Source organism: Macaca thibetana, chromosome 17 (assembly GCF_024542745.1).
Source record: "Macaca thibetana thibetana isolate TM-01 chromosome 17, ASM2454274v1, whole genome shotgun sequence".
In the NCBI taxonomy this organism is placed as follows: domain Eukaryota; kingdom Metazoa; phylum Chordata; class Mammalia; order Primates; family Cercopithecidae; genus Macaca; species Macaca thibetana.
Window position 1 is genome coordinate 5,377,486 of NC_065594.1, and position 19,671 is coordinate 5,397,156.

Genomic DNA, 19,671 nt, shown 5'->3' on the forward strand with positions numbered 1-19,671 from the left:
AACCCCTACAGTTTTGAGTAACTATTTGCTAATACATCAGTGTGTTGCCTTCTTGGGATTAATTTAGCCTTTCTCTTACTTTTTTAACTTGCTCCATTCCTTCCCTTTTAATGAAGTCATGCCTAAGCCCCAGTCTGTCCTTGCGCCATCTCCCCTGAGCTTTGAGACCATTCCTTTTTAAGTCAGTGGCCATGCCTCGCCCTGTTCTCCTGTTAAAACTCTTACTTTACCCAGCAGCAGGCCCTCCGTTTAGTGCAGCCCGTCATGTTGCCTTCCTGGTTCATCCTCCCTTATCCACGGATTTACCTGGCTGGAATCGGGAGACTGTATGTGCCCAAGGGCTGGATTCAGGGATCCATGCTTCCCCAGTTCCACTTATGACTCCATCGTTATGCTGTTTTAGGAAAAAAAAAAATAGATATTGATTCTCTAATAAGAGTGGAATTGTTCAACAAGCATTGGGTAATTCAGCGAGCCCGGATATGTATGTATAGCAGCTACTGGTTGGAAATTTGAACACGAACATCCTTATCTACCCAGCCTATGGGCCACAGACCAGGACTGAGTATAAAAAATAATAAAACCCAATGCCACATGTTGTCTCTTATAAGTCAGAACTCGACATTGGGTACACATGAACATAAAGAAGAGAACAATAGACGCCAGAGAACTTGACAGGAGAGGGAGGGAGGAAAGGCTTGAAAAACTACCCACTGGGAGGCCAGGTGCGGTGGCTCATGCCTGTAATCCCAGCACTTTGGGAGGCTGAGGCGGGTGGATCATGAGGTCAGGAGTTCGAGACCAGCCTGGTTAAGATGGTGAAACCCCATCTCTACTAAAAATACAAAAATTAGCCGGGCATGGTAGCAGGCGCCTATAATCCCAGCTACTTGGGAGACTGAGGCAGAGAACTGCTTGAACCCGGGAGGCAGAGGTTGCAGTGAGCCGAGATGGCGCCATTACACTCCAGCCTGGGCAACAGACTGAGACTGTATCTCAGAAAAACACAACTACCTATTGGGTACTGTGCTCACTACCTGGGTGTCAGAGTCATTTGTACTCCAGACCTCGGCATCACATATACCTTTGTAACAAACTTGCACACACACACCCCCAAATCTAAAACAAAAGTTGAAAGAAGTTGAAAGAAATAAGAGTAAAGGAAGGTTGGCAGTGTCATCCAAGGAAACTAAGCCTGATGTTAAAATAGGCTCCGACCACTCAGGATTGAAAACAGACTTCTCTATGCAGGTGTAGTGGAGACGATGAAACAACTCTATTAGCATCCGTCGTTGTAGACCTTGTCATAGCCACCACTGAGAAGGAAAAAAAAAAAGGAAAATATTGGAAAACTGAAGCTTCAAATCCTTCTTGTATTTTCTAAACTCCTGTGGTTGGAGTGCTTGCGTTCCCCCAGGTGATAGGCTCTGGAAGCTCATACAGTTGCAAATGAGAACATGAATAGTAAATACCCCCAAGATTCTTTCCAAGTTCAGTCATTATGAATTGGTTTAATATGCATGTAGTTATCTTTTTATTGGTCCGTAATTCCAATTTAGCAAAAATTAAACACGAATCATAAGGGAACACCTGGAAAAAGCCTCAACATTGGTGGCACTTAATAAAAATGGATAAATATGTTCTTATTCCTTTTTTAAAACAAACTGGACAAAGATAAATTTTAATGTTTATAAAAATGTAAATTTCAATGCAGATCAAGCGTTTGGTTGGTTGGCTTGTTGGAAGCTTGACTTTATTTGCTTAATTTGGAGAGAATATAAGATGAAAAAGTTCATCATTAGGAAGAGAAGTAGGCATTAGAATCACAAGATGAGATTTTGAAATATTCTGTGAGTCGATAGATGTTCTTAAAGTTCGCTGTTTAATGCTCCGAATTAAATAGGTGGCCATGCTCGGCTCCTTGGATGTTAATAGTAACTTCTTTGTTTTTCAGATACTGTGTTGACCAGTGGTCATGCCACCGACTATTTATTTGTTGGAAATATTGTTTACACAGTAAGTTTATCTCTGTTTACTAAGCCGTTCTTAAACAGCTTATGTGTGGCTTGCACTTCTCTAAACGCTTAACAAGAGCCTTCCTCGTTATTATTTATTTCAAATCTTCAAAATGTATTTTGTATATCCTTCAAAGTTCAGAATGGCTGTGAAATGCTTACAGCATCATTTCTGAAGGTTATGCAGCGTCAGGGTCTCTGGACAGGTGGTTAACAGATTTCCCCATTCTTCAAACAACCATTTTACACCTGCCTGCAAAGGAAAACACTCAGGAAGGCAGTTTCTCCCAAGCTAAGAAAAGGGCAAAACTAGTATTTATGAGAAAGACTGTTACTAGAACGAAAGCTCTTCTGGAAGTGAATCTGCCTGTATGTTCCCTGAAAATAACCCCTAGAGAACTAGCTACTGACATGGATCATACTTTCAAACCAGAGCTGCCTTGGGGAAACTAGCTCCGGAGTGGGGAGATGGGATTTCTCACGGAAAGTGAAAGTAACTCATTGAGAATGATGTTTTTCCAAACTGCTTTTTGTTTTCACAGTATGTTGTCGTTACTGTTTGTCTGAAAGCTGGCTTGGAGACCACAGCTTGGACTAAAGTAAGTTTTCTCTAGAATTGTTTCTCTGTTCAGTATAGATATTTTTCATGCTATGGTTTCTTTTTAAGCCTTGGGGAAATAATAAGCAATATCTGGCTATCTTCTTTCAGATTTTCTGTGTAAAAATTGTGGTTTGATCTTTATCTGGGTAAATTTGTAATCCAGAGTCTCTTGGTGATTCATTTGCTTGGCACATAGTACAGCTCTAAACTATTAACAGTCATCTCATTTCAAATGTATATGCTCATTGTAAAAACAAAAACCATATATACACACATATATATGGAAAATATAGAAGGACAAAAAACATTTAATGTCCATAATTTTACCACCAAGAGACAATCACTGTTAATGCTTTCCTGTGGAACCTTCCAGACTTTGTTCTGTGTCTGCATGTGTGTATTTTTTAATAAGGTGATGCATTATAAAACATAAGACTTCATAATCCCTTTTAATTTAAATATATGTTAGGCACATTTTCTGTGCCTTAAAATACAATTCAACAAAGTTATTTTTCTTGATTAAAGAGTATTCCATTTTAGAGACGTTTCATCATTTATTTCATCACTCTCTTATTTTAGACATTTTAGTTATTTCCAGCATTTAAAGATTATAACCAAAGCTTCATGTGTGCCTCTCACAAAGTGTCATGACCTGGCTGCTGTTTAAATGCTCTGCTAAGAAAAATGGGGATGAGGTGGGAGGTCAGTGAGGAATCGGGGAATCCCCTAAGAGACAGTGGCAATTTATCCCGGTCAGAGGTGATGATGACTTCGCTTAGGATGTTAGAGGAGGAGGTAGTGAGAAGTGGTCAGAGTCTGGATTCATTTTATCTTTTTAAAAGCTAACAGAGCTTGCACATGGATTAGATTGTGGGGTGTGAAGAGAGAAAGAAGTCAAGGATCATCATATTAAGAGGACAAAGAAGAGAAAATGAACAACTCAGTAGGTGCTTAAAGGGGCATTGTTAAGAGGCAACACCCATTTCACATTTAAAAATAAAAAACTCTGGGCTAACGGAATGGAACGATCAAAGTCTTGAAATGATAAATAAAAGCATCTTATTTATTTTTTCTGTTCAGCCACTCTGTTGCCAGATTAATGAGTCCTTATTGTAAGACAGCCACAGGTTGGAGCAAACACTTGCTATGAACTGAGAGGGGCCCACTGTCACTACGGGAGAAATCTTAGAATACGGTCAGCTGTGACAGCAAAAGCACCTTTATCTTCAGGGTACTTTGGGGCCATTCATTACTTGAATTCATTGTTAAACATTCTGAGACACAGGAATTAGAAAGATTGAACTTCCCATTAACTGGTGAGTCATCAACATCTTTCCATAAGGAAAGGCAGCTTGGATGCAAGGATTCTGCAGCAAGTGGAGTTGGAGTGAACCTGCCAGGCCCGCCGAGAAGCCTGTCTGAGTGTCTGTTTCCCTCTGCAGTTCAGTCATCTGGCTGTCTGGGGAAGCATGCTGACCTGGCTGGTGTTTTTTGGCATCTACTCCACCATCTGGCCCACCATTCCCATTGCTCCAGATATGAGAGGACAGGTAAGTACTCCTGATTGGGAGTGTGTCTTCTGTGTCTTGTGACATCAGTGTTTCTCCATGGGTGGGTGAGCAGGTGCTGTGTGTCTTACAACCACGATGAGCTTCAGGAGAGGCTGGTCCTACCTGCTTCCATCAGAGTCTATCAGGAGAGAAACCAAACCAAAGCAGCTGGAAGAGGTCATCCAGTCCACAGAAATGGCATTTGAGGTTGCAGGTGTTATGAAAACTGTCAACTTAAAACCTCTGGCTCATTGGCATGCTCACATTTCCATAATGAATTATGTGTTAATTACACACAGTACCAATATGTACAGTTTGAAAACTGGAGCTATTTTGAATGGTTCCTCATCCAGTGATTATGTCCATTACAGTTTTGATGCTATACTCTGGTTTGTTGTTATACTTTGCTGGGTCACCTGTGAGAGATGAATCTAAGAGCTCTATGAACCAGATCATGGATAAACCAGAATCTCTCATTGTTCATCTCTTTGAACTAGAGAGGCTGAGATTAAAGACCTTTACACTCATTTTAATGTTTTTTATTTTTTCTTTCACATTATCTTTGTCCAGTGCATAAGATTGAGCCATCAACAGTGACAAACTGTATCCTATAATCCCACAGTATCGGGTGTGGGGAGGAATGAGCTGACAGCCCTGTGGTCCACACCTCCTCAGTTTACCAAGGAAGCTGTGCAGACCCAGGTCTCCAAGCCCACCCCACAGACCCCACTCTGGGGTTGCCCACGTCCAGCACTGCCCTTAGACCCCAAGAGGCTGCTGGGCCCTGCACTTTAGGGGCCTCCGCTCTGGCCCTCTGTGGCTGGGCGTGTTCCTCGGCATGGAATGAAAAGCTGTGATGCACAGAGTCGGTCTTCCCACTTGTAACCTATTCTCTGGGCTCCCAGGACCCCTTGTTTCCTTCCCAAACAGCCAAAGGCCCACTGCCCAGGCTGGTCCTCTCTCCATATCCAGGCCAGTGTGTACACCCCTGGGCCAAAGGGGCAGCTGTTTGCAGGGGTGTGCACTGAGTAGATGATGTTTGCGCCGGTGTTCCCGCCCACACTTGCAGGACGCTTGTGCCGGGGCACAGAGCCCAGAATGAGAAGGGAACTGTGGGTCAGGCTTCCACTGGTGTTCCTGCCCCAGGATACGTACTGCAGGGCCAGGCCTGTGCATGGTACACCTGGCTCCGATCTCTGCCTTACTTACTCTGTAGACATGAACAAAACCTCCTGGGTCCACCCAAGTGTGGACCATGTCTAGCGGCTGTTTCTTGTGAGATAGCCCAGGGTAGCATTATTTGCCATTTCACCTGGTAGCTCTGTCAGCTAACAGCCCACGTTGTCTGAGACCTCCGCTGAGTGTGGGTGCTGAGCGGGACGGACCTGTCCTATAGGAGTGGGCTTGCATGTCGTCTAGTGCATCTTTGCTTTCTGTAAGGAAAGAGGACAAACAACATGCTTTTCAGGTTTTTTCCAAATCCAGACAGTAGAGGAAATTAGAGGGCATTCAGTGAACCCAGAAGATTGTTGTGTAGCAAAATGAGCATTTTCCAACAAAGGTATTTTGTGTTTAAATAAATCAGTTCTATATTAAAGCAATGTGACTGATCCCCACAAAAAGCAAACCAAGAAAAGTATCCACTACAAGACAGCAATCCTTTGGTAAGGCATTGGTGCTTAGAATATCTGCTTTGTGTTGTCTTCCTTTTGGTTCAGGATGGATCCGCTGTGATGAATATTTCATTTGGGGAATTTTATGGTGCTGGACAATAGATGGGGCCTCGGCCGATGGCCATAGACAGTGTTCTAAATTAGAGAGTGACAGCTGACAGGACGGGGTCGCTTGGCGTGTGACAGAAAAAGCCCATTCGTTTGAAAGCCCCTCCTGTGCCCTAGACAGAGAGCTGTGCCAGGGAGCCACGTGTGCTTCAGTAACTCCAAATGTGCGTAAGGTAGGCTGCTTGCCACCTCCCATTCCCGTCGAGATACCGACTTTCCAGCTACGGAAGGACCGGGCTGATCATGCGGCTGCTAAGGTGCCGACATTTTCACTGTGCCGGTCACATAAGCATGATGGTCTGTATGGTTAGAAGGCTCAGATTGGCCGGGCTCGGTGGCTCAAGCCTGTAATCCCAGCACTTTGGGAGGCCGAGACGGGCGGATCACGAGGTCAGGAGATCGAGACCATCCTGGCTAACACGGTGAAACCCCGTCTCTACTAAAAAATACAAAAAACTAGCCGGGCGAGGTGGCGGGCGCCTGTGGTCCCAGCTACTCGGGAGGCTGAGGCAGGAGAATGGCGAGAACCCGGGAGGCGGAGCTTGCAGTGAGCCGAGATCCGGCCACTGAACTCCAGCCTGGGCGGCAGAGCGAGACTCCGTCTCAAAAAAAAAAAAAAAAAAAAAGAAGGCTCAGATTAACGGTGACATTCACATATTTAAGGACTCTTCCAGCAGAAATGTAGTGAGCTGTTGCTACCATCCAGAAGCAAAGAAGTGCTCATATTCAACCACATTTCACTTCTCTGTAAAAGCTTATTTTTATTTGAAACATGTCATTTTAATGACTTTATTGGTTGGTTCCCATGAAGCAAATGATAACGATGTGAAATAGAGGATAGCTGGGTGAAACCGAGGTTCTCATTAGGCGGTAAATGAGAGGATTAGTGTGGTTCTCTAGTGACCGGCCTTCCAAACAGGTACTCTGCCGTCTGAGTCTAAAGAACCGTATGTCATCTCTAGTTTACCTCCAGGGCAGGGGGCTCCAAGTGGGTAAAGGGGACCAGGAAACCATGTGTAACTTTAGTGGCACAGCCAACCTTTCTAGTGTTTCGCCTGCAGTCTGCCACTCTGTATTTTGACTCAGCACTTTGTTCATCCTTTGAAACATGGCAGGGAAGTATTACAAAACATTGTTTTAAACGCTTTTGAAGGATTGCTTGGGTGGAGAGTGGCTAAGACTAGCCTGAAGTCTCAGAAAGCCTTCCTGCTAGCTCGGGAGGACTTATATGCTGTCATAAAAAGACATAGGAACTGGGTTCAGGTGCAGTCAGTAAAAGGAACTGGCTCTTTTGGGGAATTACTAAAAACATGCCCACGCCCTGTTCATTCCTGGGGGTCTGGGTTGGTAAATACTTAGGAGTAAAGGGTATTCCAGGAAAAGGCCACTTTTCAAAATGACTATTTGAAGAATGCTTCTAGTGATTTTTATAAACCGTTTTTTACGGTTCACTAAACAGTAGGTTTTTGGCAAGTGAACCTGGTTATGTGAAGTTCTAGAATTAAACTAGTGCCTAACAGCAAACGGCATTTCTCACTCAGAAGCCAGAACCAGATTGGACACACAAAACGTTCTGTCTATTCATAACATCTTCAGCCATTGAAAAGATGCATTGTTTCTGCCGGGGGTTTCCTAAACTAATATGATTAAATATGTCTTTGTCTTGTCCATTATATTTGGAGTTTTTGTCACGAGGGAGAATGCGGGCTTTCCCTTGAGGGCAGAGGAAAGGAAGAGCTATAGAATTGAGTTATTCTATACTATCAAAGAGTCTTTATCTTCCCTACATCACCTCATGATATGCTATGTGAAACCCAGCCAGACAGCATGTCAGGAAGTCCCAGTGGAAGTTTCTGAAATCAAAGAAGTCATCTGCATCCTTCCCCTCCTTAAAATACACCACATTTGTGGGATTTTAAGGGGCACCCTGTTTTTCCATTTTTCTCTTTTGAAGCTTGGATTTATAGTAAATTGAAAACTTGGGTTGTGTCTGTCCTGGGGAATGCCAGTCCTCAGCTGTGGAAAATACGTGATGATGTTTTTTCCGTAGGGGACCAGGTGTTTCTCTTTCCCTCATAGCATAACCATTAGATAGAATATGGGTCCCCAAAGCAAATGCTTAAAAGTGGAAAATGACAAAATCCCTTAGCTCACCGCCTGCCCCAAAGTTGCCTGCTGAAGTAGAGCTTTGAATTGGAAAGATGAGGGAAACTTAATCCTAGACCAGGTCAGGAAATGTGTTTCTGTTTTCTTCATGCATTTCCCAACACTTCTGACTTTAGTGGTGCTGGAGGGAACGCCATCTGACTTGACCTCTGTTCAAAAGTCCGGAGACCTGGCTTTCTTCATGCCCCAGCTATGATAGTTATGTAACCACTGGCAAATCATTTTACTTGCATTAATCTCCTAATCAGCAAAGTCAGAGTAATGCCACCCACCCTGATTACTTTAGAGGATTGTGATGAAGATATAATAGGCTAGTGGGAAATCTAAAACATGCATGCTCTTCTTTTTTCTGGAGTGACGAACTGTTTTTGAACCTTCATCAATAAGAATATTGCTGTGATTTAAACTCCAAATTCTTTTAGCCAAAGAATTTTAACATTTTATAGGTTCTAAATGGGATGTTTTTCAGTGAGGTCTATTGACCATCTGCATCCAAATCATCTGGGTTGCTTGTCAAAATGACAACTCCCACACCCCAAAAATATGTGCAGGCAGTCACATACACACACAGAGACATACATGCACACACACAGATGCACATATACACAGACACACACACACATACACACACACACAGACACGCATACAAAAATATGTGCAATCACATACACACAGAGACATACATGCACACACACACAGAAGCACATATACACAGACACAAAAATATGTGCAGGTAATCACATACCCAGAGACATACATGCACACACACACACACAGACGCACATATACACAGACGCACATACACACACACATATACACAGACTCACACACAGACACACACACAGACACACACAGACTCACACAGACACACATATACACACACACAGAGATACACATGCCCACACACACACACATATACACAGACACACACACACATAGACACACAGACACACATGCACACATACAGACATACATATACACAGACACAGACACAGACACACACAGACACACTTTTACACAGACACACACACAGACACACATATACACAGACACACATAGTGAATTGCAAACTCTGGGTGTGGAGCCCCAGCATCTTGGCTTTAGTAAATCTCCAGGTGATTCTTCCCTTTAAAGTTTGAGAACCAGTGCTTTAAAACACCTAAAGTACGACTCTATTAGAATGTTTTAGCTCTTGCTGGGTGTTACAGGAGAAGGTGGTACACTGAAGATACAGCTGAGTGATTGCTCATGTTAAGTGGTTATATAAGATGGCCAGCTGGTGACGGTGACCGCCTTCAGAGCAGCTAGCTTTCAAAATAGGGAATTACACCACAAGACGTGAAATCGTTCACCATGGAAAAATTCTCCTCACTAACGTTTGCTGCTTTTCCCCTAAAGTTCTTTTCACTGCTAGTAAGAGAGGGGAAAAAACCTTTTGACTTCAAAGCATACAATCCGCAACTCTGCCTGCAGTGCCAAGCTCCTCACTCCAGCCAGTTTCTGGAATAGGACAGCCTTTTTTTTTTTTCATTCTAAACACAGGAATGGGTTTGCGTTTGAGTTTTATGTACACACTTATGTACACACAATGCAAACCCCAGTGAACCAAAAGTAAACAGAGGGAGGAATGGTTCTGCCATCAGTGAATCAGTGATTAATTCCTCATCTTCCCCAATCATCTCCCCTGGATTTATAGCAGGCCTAGGTATATTCCACATGAAACTTGCAAAGACTGATGTTAGTTTCCCAGTTGTACGTGCTCTAGGAGGTAAGCTGAGAAGTTGGGGTGATGTCAAGTAGGTGGCCATCTTTGCTCGGCTACCGTTCCAGGATGTCTCTGGAGGATGGGAGCTTAAGTGTCGGAATCCACCTGAGGGTCAGGAAGGAAGACCTGTTTTCAGGTTAAGGTCTGTGGTGTGGGGCATGTTCGGTTGTCCCACATCCATCCTCCCTCACCCTTTCCTAAGGGTGCCCAGTGTGTATTCACTGATGTGCTGTGACTTCCACCCCTAAGTCTGGGGAAAGCTTCATTCCGTCCCTGCTGCCGCAGTGAGCGGGTCAGGAAGCCTGCAGGAGACACAGGGAGACGCTTGCTGGGGGCTTCTAGGATAGCAACGAGTTTGCTCCTAAAACAAATCCATGAAAGAGCTGGCTTTCCCGGCTGAGCCACGTGGCTGCTGCTGTGATGCTGGGAATGGTTCAGGCACAGGACGAAACCAGAACCTCAGAATCCTCCTAGGGCCTGAAAGATGGACTAGGAAGACAACACGGCAAACAAAAACGAAAGCCTCTTTTTTACTGTTTGATTATTTTTTATTTGACAAGTAAAGGACTCCAAAAGTCTCTCTGCGATTGTTGAGACACTGTATGAAGCCAGCCTCGAAGCCCATCCCGGGTGGGGCGCTCAGTGAGAATTTCCTGTGTGCTGCCTGGCCTTGTGGGCAGCCCTTGCCAAGGAAGCCTCTCTTCACCCAAGTGCGGGTGTTGGGATGTTCCCTTAGCTTCCTCAGCCAAGGAAATAAACGCTTTTTAAAAACAAGCTTAGGGCTTTAGCATGTTTAAACTGTTGTATTATACTCAAAGCTGCAGATTGGTTTAAGGAGCTGGTAAAAATTACTTTAGCATTGCAATTACTAGTTTTTTAGATTACATTCCAGAAAACAACTAATAAGCATATCTTACGCTTACTGGAATTAATCTTTAATACAATATTGAATAGACTCGGTCCCGTTTTCCTCACGTTTCAGAAGCCCGTGGCATGGCTGGTGAGGAGCGGTCAGCCTCGTCCAGGAGGAAGTCTCGTCAACAGAGACTCGCCTTGCAGTTTGAAATAACATTGTGACATCTTTTTGTACAGTTTCCTTGAGTATTGAAATTGGCCCAGTTATTCACTGACGTCCACTTTACATTCTGGCTTTTAAACTCGTACGTTTTGTGGAATAGTGAGACTCGTTTGCAAGAAGTAACACAGTGTTTCTGGATGACGTTCTCATCTGAATGCAAAGCACGATGAGCGAAGTTAAGATGCCACCGACTTCCTGGCTTCTGCTGCACCTGTGACTGTCGTCGCCTGCACCCCAGGGTCCCCCATCTGTGTGCATTTCCTTCCTAGAAGGCTCCCAACACCAGTCCCTTTCTGAGGCAAGCCCTAGAACCAAAAACAAAAGTGTAACAACAACAACAACAACAACAACCCCTCTTCGTTGGTAATAAAAAGAAAAATCAGAGACATTCAGTTGGGCAGTGCTAGCTAGGTGAGTTCTCACAGCCTGTACATATTTGGGTTCTAAAATCAGAATACTCAGGCATCCATCAGAGAACAGTTCTGTCAGAAAATGGCTTTTGTCATTGTTACACATAATGCCAACTTGTTTCTGTTTTTCTCCTTCTGGTTAAAAACAAAGGAGAAAGTATATTTTTTTAAGTTGGAAGCTCCTTAAAGTGGTTTCAGATTCTTTCCACAGGCAGTGATGGGAACATAACTCCCATTCTCCTAATTGCCTCTGGATTCTCCGGAATCCTCCTGGATTAAAGTGACCCGAATCCGATTTCTTTCCTATTCAGTGCAAATTGTAACTGTGAAAGTAGGATTTGAACTAAATTAAGCTAATGCCTAAGACATTTAGGAAGCTAAGTCTATTATCTGTAATATCCATACTTGCGTTATTTCTGAGCTTGTTTTTCAGGTGTACGAAGGGGATAATATCTATCTTAGGGTTTAATAGGGAAACTAAAGAAAATAAGACATGTCAGTAACAGTAGGTAATGTTATTGAACAATTGAAATGAGAAAAGTTCTCTTGTCCCCCTGGCAGGGCGTGTGGCAGGGGCGTGGCTCGCTTCTTCAGTGCCCCGCTGCTCAGACCTCTAGGGGAGCATACAGATGGGCAGGCTGGGGGGCTTCGACCCCACTGCAGTGTCTAGGGGTGAGTGTTTACGGCTCCTGAACTCCAGTGGGCATGTGTTACAGGGTGCTCTTTTGGTTTAGCTGTCTGTAGGCTGCTTGTGTTAACCAACTCAACGAGACCCTCTATTTTGTCACAGGGACAGAGGGCTTTGTGTATCCCAGGCTCTTGCCTTGGGTGTACCGGAAGAATCGGATCACAGGTGGACTTGAAGAATGAGATGTTACTGAATGGAGGTAGCTCTCAGCAGACGGGGAAGCCAGCAGGGAGTTGGTTTTTCCCTGGAGTTGAGCTGCTTGGCAGCCCGGCTGTCCTCCAACTGCTCCGGCCAAACTCTGTGTCATTCTGGCGATAGGTGGCCTGACGGTGCGCTGGTGCCTGTCCATGCATTCGTCTAGACATCCAGCCGCCCAGTGTTCCTCTGCCCATGTGTTCCTCTCAGCATCCAGCCACCAGCGTGTCTGCCTGTTAGGGTCTTGGTTTTTTCATAGGCACAGGATGGGAGCATGGCAGGTCAGAGTGGTCTTGGAAAATACAACATTTGGGCAGGAAAACAAAAATGCCTGTCCTCACTTAGGTCCCTGGACACAGGCCTGGGGGTGGAGCCCTAGCCAGGGACCATGCCCTTCCCGCCTTCTGCATCATTTAAAGGGATCACGCCCTTCCCTTCCTAGCACTTCCCTTCCATATCACAATTACTACATACCAGGCAAAACACATTCATGAAAATATGTTTAATATGTGCAATTACATGTGTAATGAAGTAAGCGTCACCTCAGTCAGTAATCTGCAACCACATGAGGAAACTGAGGCTTAGCGAGAAAGGATCAGTCTCTTGGCCAGGCAGGGAGTGGAGTGGCTGGGATTCCTCTCGAGTCGGTTGGACCCCAGGCTGGGTCTCTCACTTTGTGACTATGGAAAGCAGCTACAGTGACGATGAACCAGGTGTCTGAGAAATGGTGCTCAATTCTCCTTAATATTTTGCTTTTTAATACATTTTATCTGAAGTGACTTACCCTGCAATGCAATCGAATTTTTAAAATATGAATGTTGAGTTAGAAGGAATATTTATGTTTGAGCTGCAGTCTCCTGTCCATGAGCCCAATCTTTTTAAAAGTAAAGCAGGTTTCAAACAACAGGATTGATTTTTTACGTTCATTATGGAAAGCCCTCATTTCTTCAGTCCTTGTCCTCCCTTCCCCCATATACAATTTCCTCCATTTTGGCAGTTTATTTTCTTTCTGGCCTCTCATTTCAAGGATGCTGTGTGCTAATTAGAGGCCAGGCGGCTTTGATTGTGAGTGGGTGGTTTTTTTTCTTCAGAGGTTTTGTTGTGGTGGTGGCATTTGTCATTCATTCTGATGTTAATTTTTAAAATATCTGTCAGCAAATTAAAGTACACATTACATGCTGATTTTGTTTGTTTGTAATATTGATGCTCAGTGGTCCCAGTGTACGTTTGATGTGGTTTTGAACTTTTCCTTTCTTGAAACATGTGGAAATGTGTATGTGGGCCACTCTTGTTAAGATTCTGCACGGGGGTTTTCTTCTCCAACATCTGCAGAGGGAGGTGGCCTTGTCTGATGGCTGGAGATCATCATTATCACAGTTCTCCAACCCAGAGATGGCAGGGATCCTCTCAGGTTTATCCTATTTAAAAGGTATAAAAATGCCAGAGAAAGACCACCAAGTCCAGTTATGCAAGAAAACATGACCACGGTAGGTTAGAGAAGAGAGAAGAGAGAACCATTGCATGCTAGTAAGCATGTACCAAGGTGTTTCTGTTTTATGGAAGTGATGATGCGAAAGCTATTGTGGACAATATCTGAGAGGCCCAAAATACTGAACAGACTTAAAGTAGGTGCGATTTTCAGTGACTGTTGCTTACGTCGGCAGCACAACACATCGAGGCTTCCACTGAGTAAACGGGGTGCTTTCTGAACTGTGATTACCAGCTGTCCTAAGTGTTGGCATTCCTTTGGCTGAAGATAGGAAAGAGAAATCTAGGTTGCTTGTGTCTGTGCTCATTTGTGTACTTCGAGTCGCAATACTTTCTTAGTGATTGAAACCTGATTTCAATGCAGGATGGAAACTGAAAGACAGACGTATTTAAACGTGCAGAATGCTTTCCACTGTGCTCTGAAGGCAAACCCCTAACCACCTTGCCCAGCAGCAGCAAACACATCTCTGGTGCAGGGTGCAGTGGCATCTTGTCATCTTCCGCCCGCCCTCCATCCATTCCCCTCACCCCTTGCCCTCTTTCAGAACACGCATTCAAATGGTGCTGATTTTACCTCTGCCACCTCTAGGGTCTGGATCTGTGACCCAAACTAGTCAGCCGGGTCCTCTGCCTCACTGACCATGACAATTGATTCAGGAATGCACATGGTGCCCCAGGCTGGACTATCACTTAAAGACAATTCAAGGATTTTTTTTTTACAGAAACTAATTGGGGGATGAAGCTCTTTTGCTGCTGGGTCTCTTATAGGAGGGTGGTATCAGCCTGGAGCGGCTAGGACCCCCTGCAGAAGGTGGCTGGCTGAGGACAAATTGAGCACAGAGGAAAGGTGAACTGAGAGCCATCAGCATGGAGCGCACCCCTGGATCCAGCTCTGCCTGAAGCTAGAGCCATCTCTGACCTGTTGGATATTGTTGTTCTATAGCAGAAACACAGTTGGTTGGTTCCCTTTTCCTACCATGCGTCTATCATCTTGGAGTAGGAAGGGACTTTGTCTACTTTTTGTAGCCTTCAGTATGTCCTTCCCCCAGCTTCTTTACCCAAGGGAAAGAAGACAGCCTTGGGTAGAAGCTAATTGTTTGAAATAGGGAAGGAAATAGGAGCTTTTCTAAGCGAGGCCTCTTTCTCTTGGCAGCCAACAATTCTAAATGCCTTACAGTCACATAGTCCTGAGCAGTGCTGTCCAGTAGAAATATAATGGGAGACTTGTGTATAATTTTACATTTTCTGGTGGCCCCATTAAAAGAGCAAAAAGAAATTCATTTTATTGATATATTTTATTTAACTCAACATTTCCAAAATACTATCACTTTGAGATGTAGTCAACATAAAAAGAAGTGGTTAGTGAAATAGTTTGTGGGGTTTTTTTTTGTTTTTTGGGGGTTTTTTTTGTACTAAATCTCTAAGTCCGGTGTGTGTGTTGTAACTACTGCACGTCCTAAATCAGACTAGACGTATTTCAAGTACTCAGCAGCGTCTGGCCAGTGGCTGCTGTGTTGGACGGTACAGCTCTTGACCAACAGACATCTGGAGATGCAGATTCATTCCCGAAAAAGCTAAATTTAGTGTAGGCAAGATCAAGAGGTAGGAAACTCAGCTCAGCCCAGATCCTCCAGGTTCCTCCCACACGCTTGGGGTGTGCACTGCCTGACTTCGGTTTCAGTCACTCATCATTGAAAGGGTTTTGGCTTTTACACAAGACTTTCCCTAAAAATAAAACCTGGGAACAACTGAGCTCTTAACCTACAGGCTTATTAATTGCTTTAAGTGGAGTTTATAAATCAAGATTTATAAAGTGTGGATCTGACTCAAGTCATTTTTCCACAATTTTGGCTAATCATTTTCTCCTAAATGTTGGAAGGAAGAGGTCACGACCTGGGACCTGGGTCATATTTACGTCACACTGCAACCAGCTGAGCAAGAGGAATCTGTGCCACTCAAAATAGGTTAGGTCTGTTCCTTCTAAATCACTCCTTTATTATGTAAGTGACAATTTCTAAGCAAGATTATTATTTAGTGTCTAAGATTGTGGGAACCTTTCACCTTTGTGTCCTTTTTGAGTTTCAGTCCTCTCCCCGCTTATTATGATGAATCCAGGTCCTGTCATGTTTACCCCCTAAGTATCTCTTTTTTTTTTTTTTTGAGACAGAGTCTCGCTCTGTCACCCAGGCTGGAGTGCAGTGACGTGATCTCTGCTCACTGCAAGCTCCGCCTCCTGGATTCACACTGTTCTCCTGCCTCATCCTCCTGAGTAGCTGGGACTACAGGCACCCACCACCATGCCCAGCTAATTTTTTATATATTTAGTAGAGACAGGGTTTCACCGCGTTGGCCAGGATGATCTCCATCTCCTGACCTCGTGGTCTACCCGCCTGTGCCTCCCGAAGTGCTGGGATTACAGGTGTGAACCACTGCACCCAACCTTTAACCCCTAAGTATCTCTTAAATATATCTGTTTCCACCCAGTTTCGTCCCATCCAGTTAGTTTGTGCAGCATCATTTCTTGCATGGACGATTGCAGTAGCCTCATGACTAGTTCTTAGCATCTGATCTGCCTGGACCCATTCCTTTACTGGAGCCAAAGTTATCTTGCCAAATGTAAGTCTGGTGTCACTGTTCCCTGGCTCCTGTTGCCCTCAGGATAAAGCCTGGGGACATTCACCTGGCCTCTGAGGCCCTGCCAGGCCTACCGCTGCTCCCTTAATGCTGCACCTCACCCCATCCACTCTGGTGGCCTCCCACTTCCTGGTGTGAGGAGTGAGCTCCCACAGGGCATTTACACCTGCTCCTCTCACTTCCTGACTGCGCTGGTCTCTGCCTTCTACCAAGTTAACTCTTACACGGTGTTTAGGTCTCAGATGCTTGATCACTTCCCAAGGGAAGCCTTTTCTCACATCCTGGACCTATGGACTCCTGTTGTATGTTCTCTTAATACCGTTTACCTTTCACATGTTGTGTAATACTTACCACAACTAAAACTCTACATACGTGTGTGAGGTATCATCTCACATCCATTGGGGGCCACTCTCAAAAACACAAGAACAGAAAACAGAAAATAAGTAGTTGGTGAGGATGTGGAGAGATCGAAACGCTTGTGACCTGTTGATGGGAGTGCAAAATGGTGCAGCTAATATGGAAAACAGCACAGAGGTGTCTCAAGAAATTAAAAATAGAACTACCATATGATTTGGGTTACCGCACTTCTGGGTATATACCCAAAAGGATTGAAAACAGGGCCTCAAAAAGATATTTGCACACTCATATTTATAACAGCGTTATTCAAAACAGTCAGGAGGTAGACACAATTCAAATGCCCATTAAAAGATAAATGGATGAACAAAATACGCTATATACACACAATGGGATGTTATCCAACCTCACGAAAGAAAGAAGTCCTGTCACCATTCTACAACACGGTTAAGAGTTGAGGACCTTATGCAAAGTGAAATATTCCAACATGGTTAAGAATGGAGGACATTATGCAAAGTGAATAAGCCAGTCACAAAAGGCAAATACCCTATGGTTCCCCTTCTGTATAGTGAGTACTCGTAGAGACAGGAAGTGCCATGGCAGTTGCCAGGGGCTGGGGGAGGGGAAATGAAGAGCTGCTGTTTGATAGACACTGAGTTTCCAGTTTTGCCAGATGAAAATATTAGAGAGCTGTTGCACCACAGCATGACTTTAGTTAACGATACTGAACTGTGCATTTAAAAATGGCCAAGATGGTAAATCTTATGTTTTTATCACCATTTTAAAAATGTACCTTCGTGTGATTTACTAATTCATATCAGCTTCTCTCTCTAAACTGGAAGCTCTGTGAGCGAAGTGAATATTCTCAAATATATCCTTAGTACCTAGTACCCATCCCTTTTTGGTATTCAGTAAATATTTAAATGAAGGAATTAATCACATTGAACAAACTCTCGTGTACAATTGGGGAGTCTGTAGCTGGCTCTGTGCAGTTAGTGCATGGTGTCTGCTGCATTAACACAAACAGATGCCAAATATTTCAGCATTTATACAATTGTATAAATTACACACAGGATCTGTACTGAAGAAGTGATTAATAGATTAATGAATTTAGCGTTTTTCTTAAGTGTGTATAAAAAGTCAGCACCACAAACCATATTTTTTTCACCCAAAGAGTGATAGACATTTCCATTTAAAATTTCAGCCCAACTGTTTTAGCTACATGGGTGATGTCTGTGGTATGATATTCATTGATATTAGTGTTTGGAAACGGTTAATAGTCACGCTTAATTTCTTCATGGAAAATGTTTGTTTTGGAGGTGATATTAAAGGAGAGGCAAAAATGAAATTAAGGTGGATATTTTTGAGCACCTAATTCCAGGAAGTACTACGCTAATCATTCTCCGATGGTTTTATAAGAGATTAAAACTGAGGAAGACAGTGGGTCACAGATGGCACTAGCAGAAGTTAATGTACCCTAAACCAACACATTGTTGGGCAGCATCGTCATTATGATGTTTAAGGGACTGCCATTTCCAAAGTCATAAATATAAGCATGTGTTGGAGACAGGGTTTGGTTGAGAAAAATGTGACACATAGATAGCAGCCAGCCTCCAATAAATCTGGGATGATTTCATGGAAGAAATGGAACTTCTCTGGGGCGTTGTTCCTCGGCAGATCGGGGGTGGGTGTTTCAAGTCCCGCTGCCTTGGAAGAGGCTGAAAGGGAAGGGTGGGTCTGGCCCTACGAGCTCAGCTGGGGCGTAGGATTTCAGTGTCAAGTAAAGCTGTATGACAAGAGAAGAAAAAGTTTAGGATTTGGAAAGTCTGTCCCCAGCACAGCATCTTAATTAAAGGAAAGAGTAAGGAAAAGCAGCTAGTAAAGTGGCTGTGAGTGCAGTAAAGAAGCAGAGCTGGGGAAAGGAGAGGGAGGGAGGAAACAGTGATTGATAACGGGAGGATGAGGAGCCTGACTGTGATGGGGAAGGCCAGGGGGAGCCATGAAACCTGGAAAGAGAGGCTTTAAAATTTCACTGCAGGAAATTACAGGCCTGTTGAGAAACTTTCCTATGTATGGCATCAAAACAGAGTAAGACTGACCATGAAAAAAGATCCTTTGACATAGTAAGTCAGAATTTTGCCTTTTTATGATTAATGTGGGAAAAGTAATTCTTAGAAATAAAAGGAAATGGAGGGAATATCAACATATGAATTTTATTTGTGCTCTTTTTCTGAATACTAAATCGTTTAAAGTGAATCCTTAATAAGAAAAAAGAAAAAGTCTTTGTCTGGAATGTAAAGAAAAAAAGAATTTTTCCACTATTCAAAGAGAATTAAATATTGCATTAGGGCATTATAACAGTTTTCTATAATATGAACTAATTGATTCTAAGTGAGATTTTAAAATCTAAGGTGAGCATGATTTTGGAAAATAGCTCATTATTGCTGAGATTGTTTGTTTTGAACAGGAAATATAAAATCAAGAAGCAACTTTAAATAATTAACAAAGTTATCTACTTGGGGATTTATTTTTATTTAAAAAAAAAAAAAAAACTAATCCTTTTTTTTCCCCCGATGTTTTCAGTGATTCAAACTTAGTGGAGTAAACCTAATGAAGTAATATTCTCATACATGAAGTGAAAGTAAATTTGATTCAAACTTTTATGTAGTTCTTCTGACATAGGTCATCTTAGTGACAGATTGCCACCTACTAGATGGCATTTTAGGCCACTTTCTCCCCCCAAAACTTTTTTTAAAAAGGAAAGTAATTCTCTTTATTCTTCAGTATCACTATGCTAGAGTTAGGAGTTGTCTAGAAAGTTACAGTTTGGGGCCGGGTGCGGTGGCTCAAGCCTGTAATCCCAGCACTTTGGGAGGCCGAGACGGGCGGATCACGAGGTCAGGAGATCGAGACCATCCTGGCAAACATGGTGAAACCCCTCTCTAC

The 19,671-nt window shown here is 43.5% G+C and overlaps 1 protein-coding gene across 2 annotated transcripts in view; it reads left to right on the forward strand.

Annotated features, from left to right (window-relative positions):
- Positions 1 to 19,671, forward strand: part of ATP8A2 (ATPase phospholipid transporting 8A2) — a 653,147-nt gene that overhangs the window by 490,285 nt on the left and 143,191 nt on the right. For both annotated transcript variants that reach the window (XM_050766819.1, XM_050766821.1), the window contains 3 exons: positions 1,955 to 2,016; positions 2,558 to 2,614; positions 4,059 to 4,166. In XM_050766819.1, coding sequence (XP_050622776.1) covers positions 1,955 to 2,016; positions 2,558 to 2,614; positions 4,059 to 4,166 — 227 coding nt within the window. The remainder of the gene's footprint in view (positions 1 to 1,954; positions 2,017 to 2,557; positions 2,615 to 4,058; positions 4,167 to 19,671) is intronic.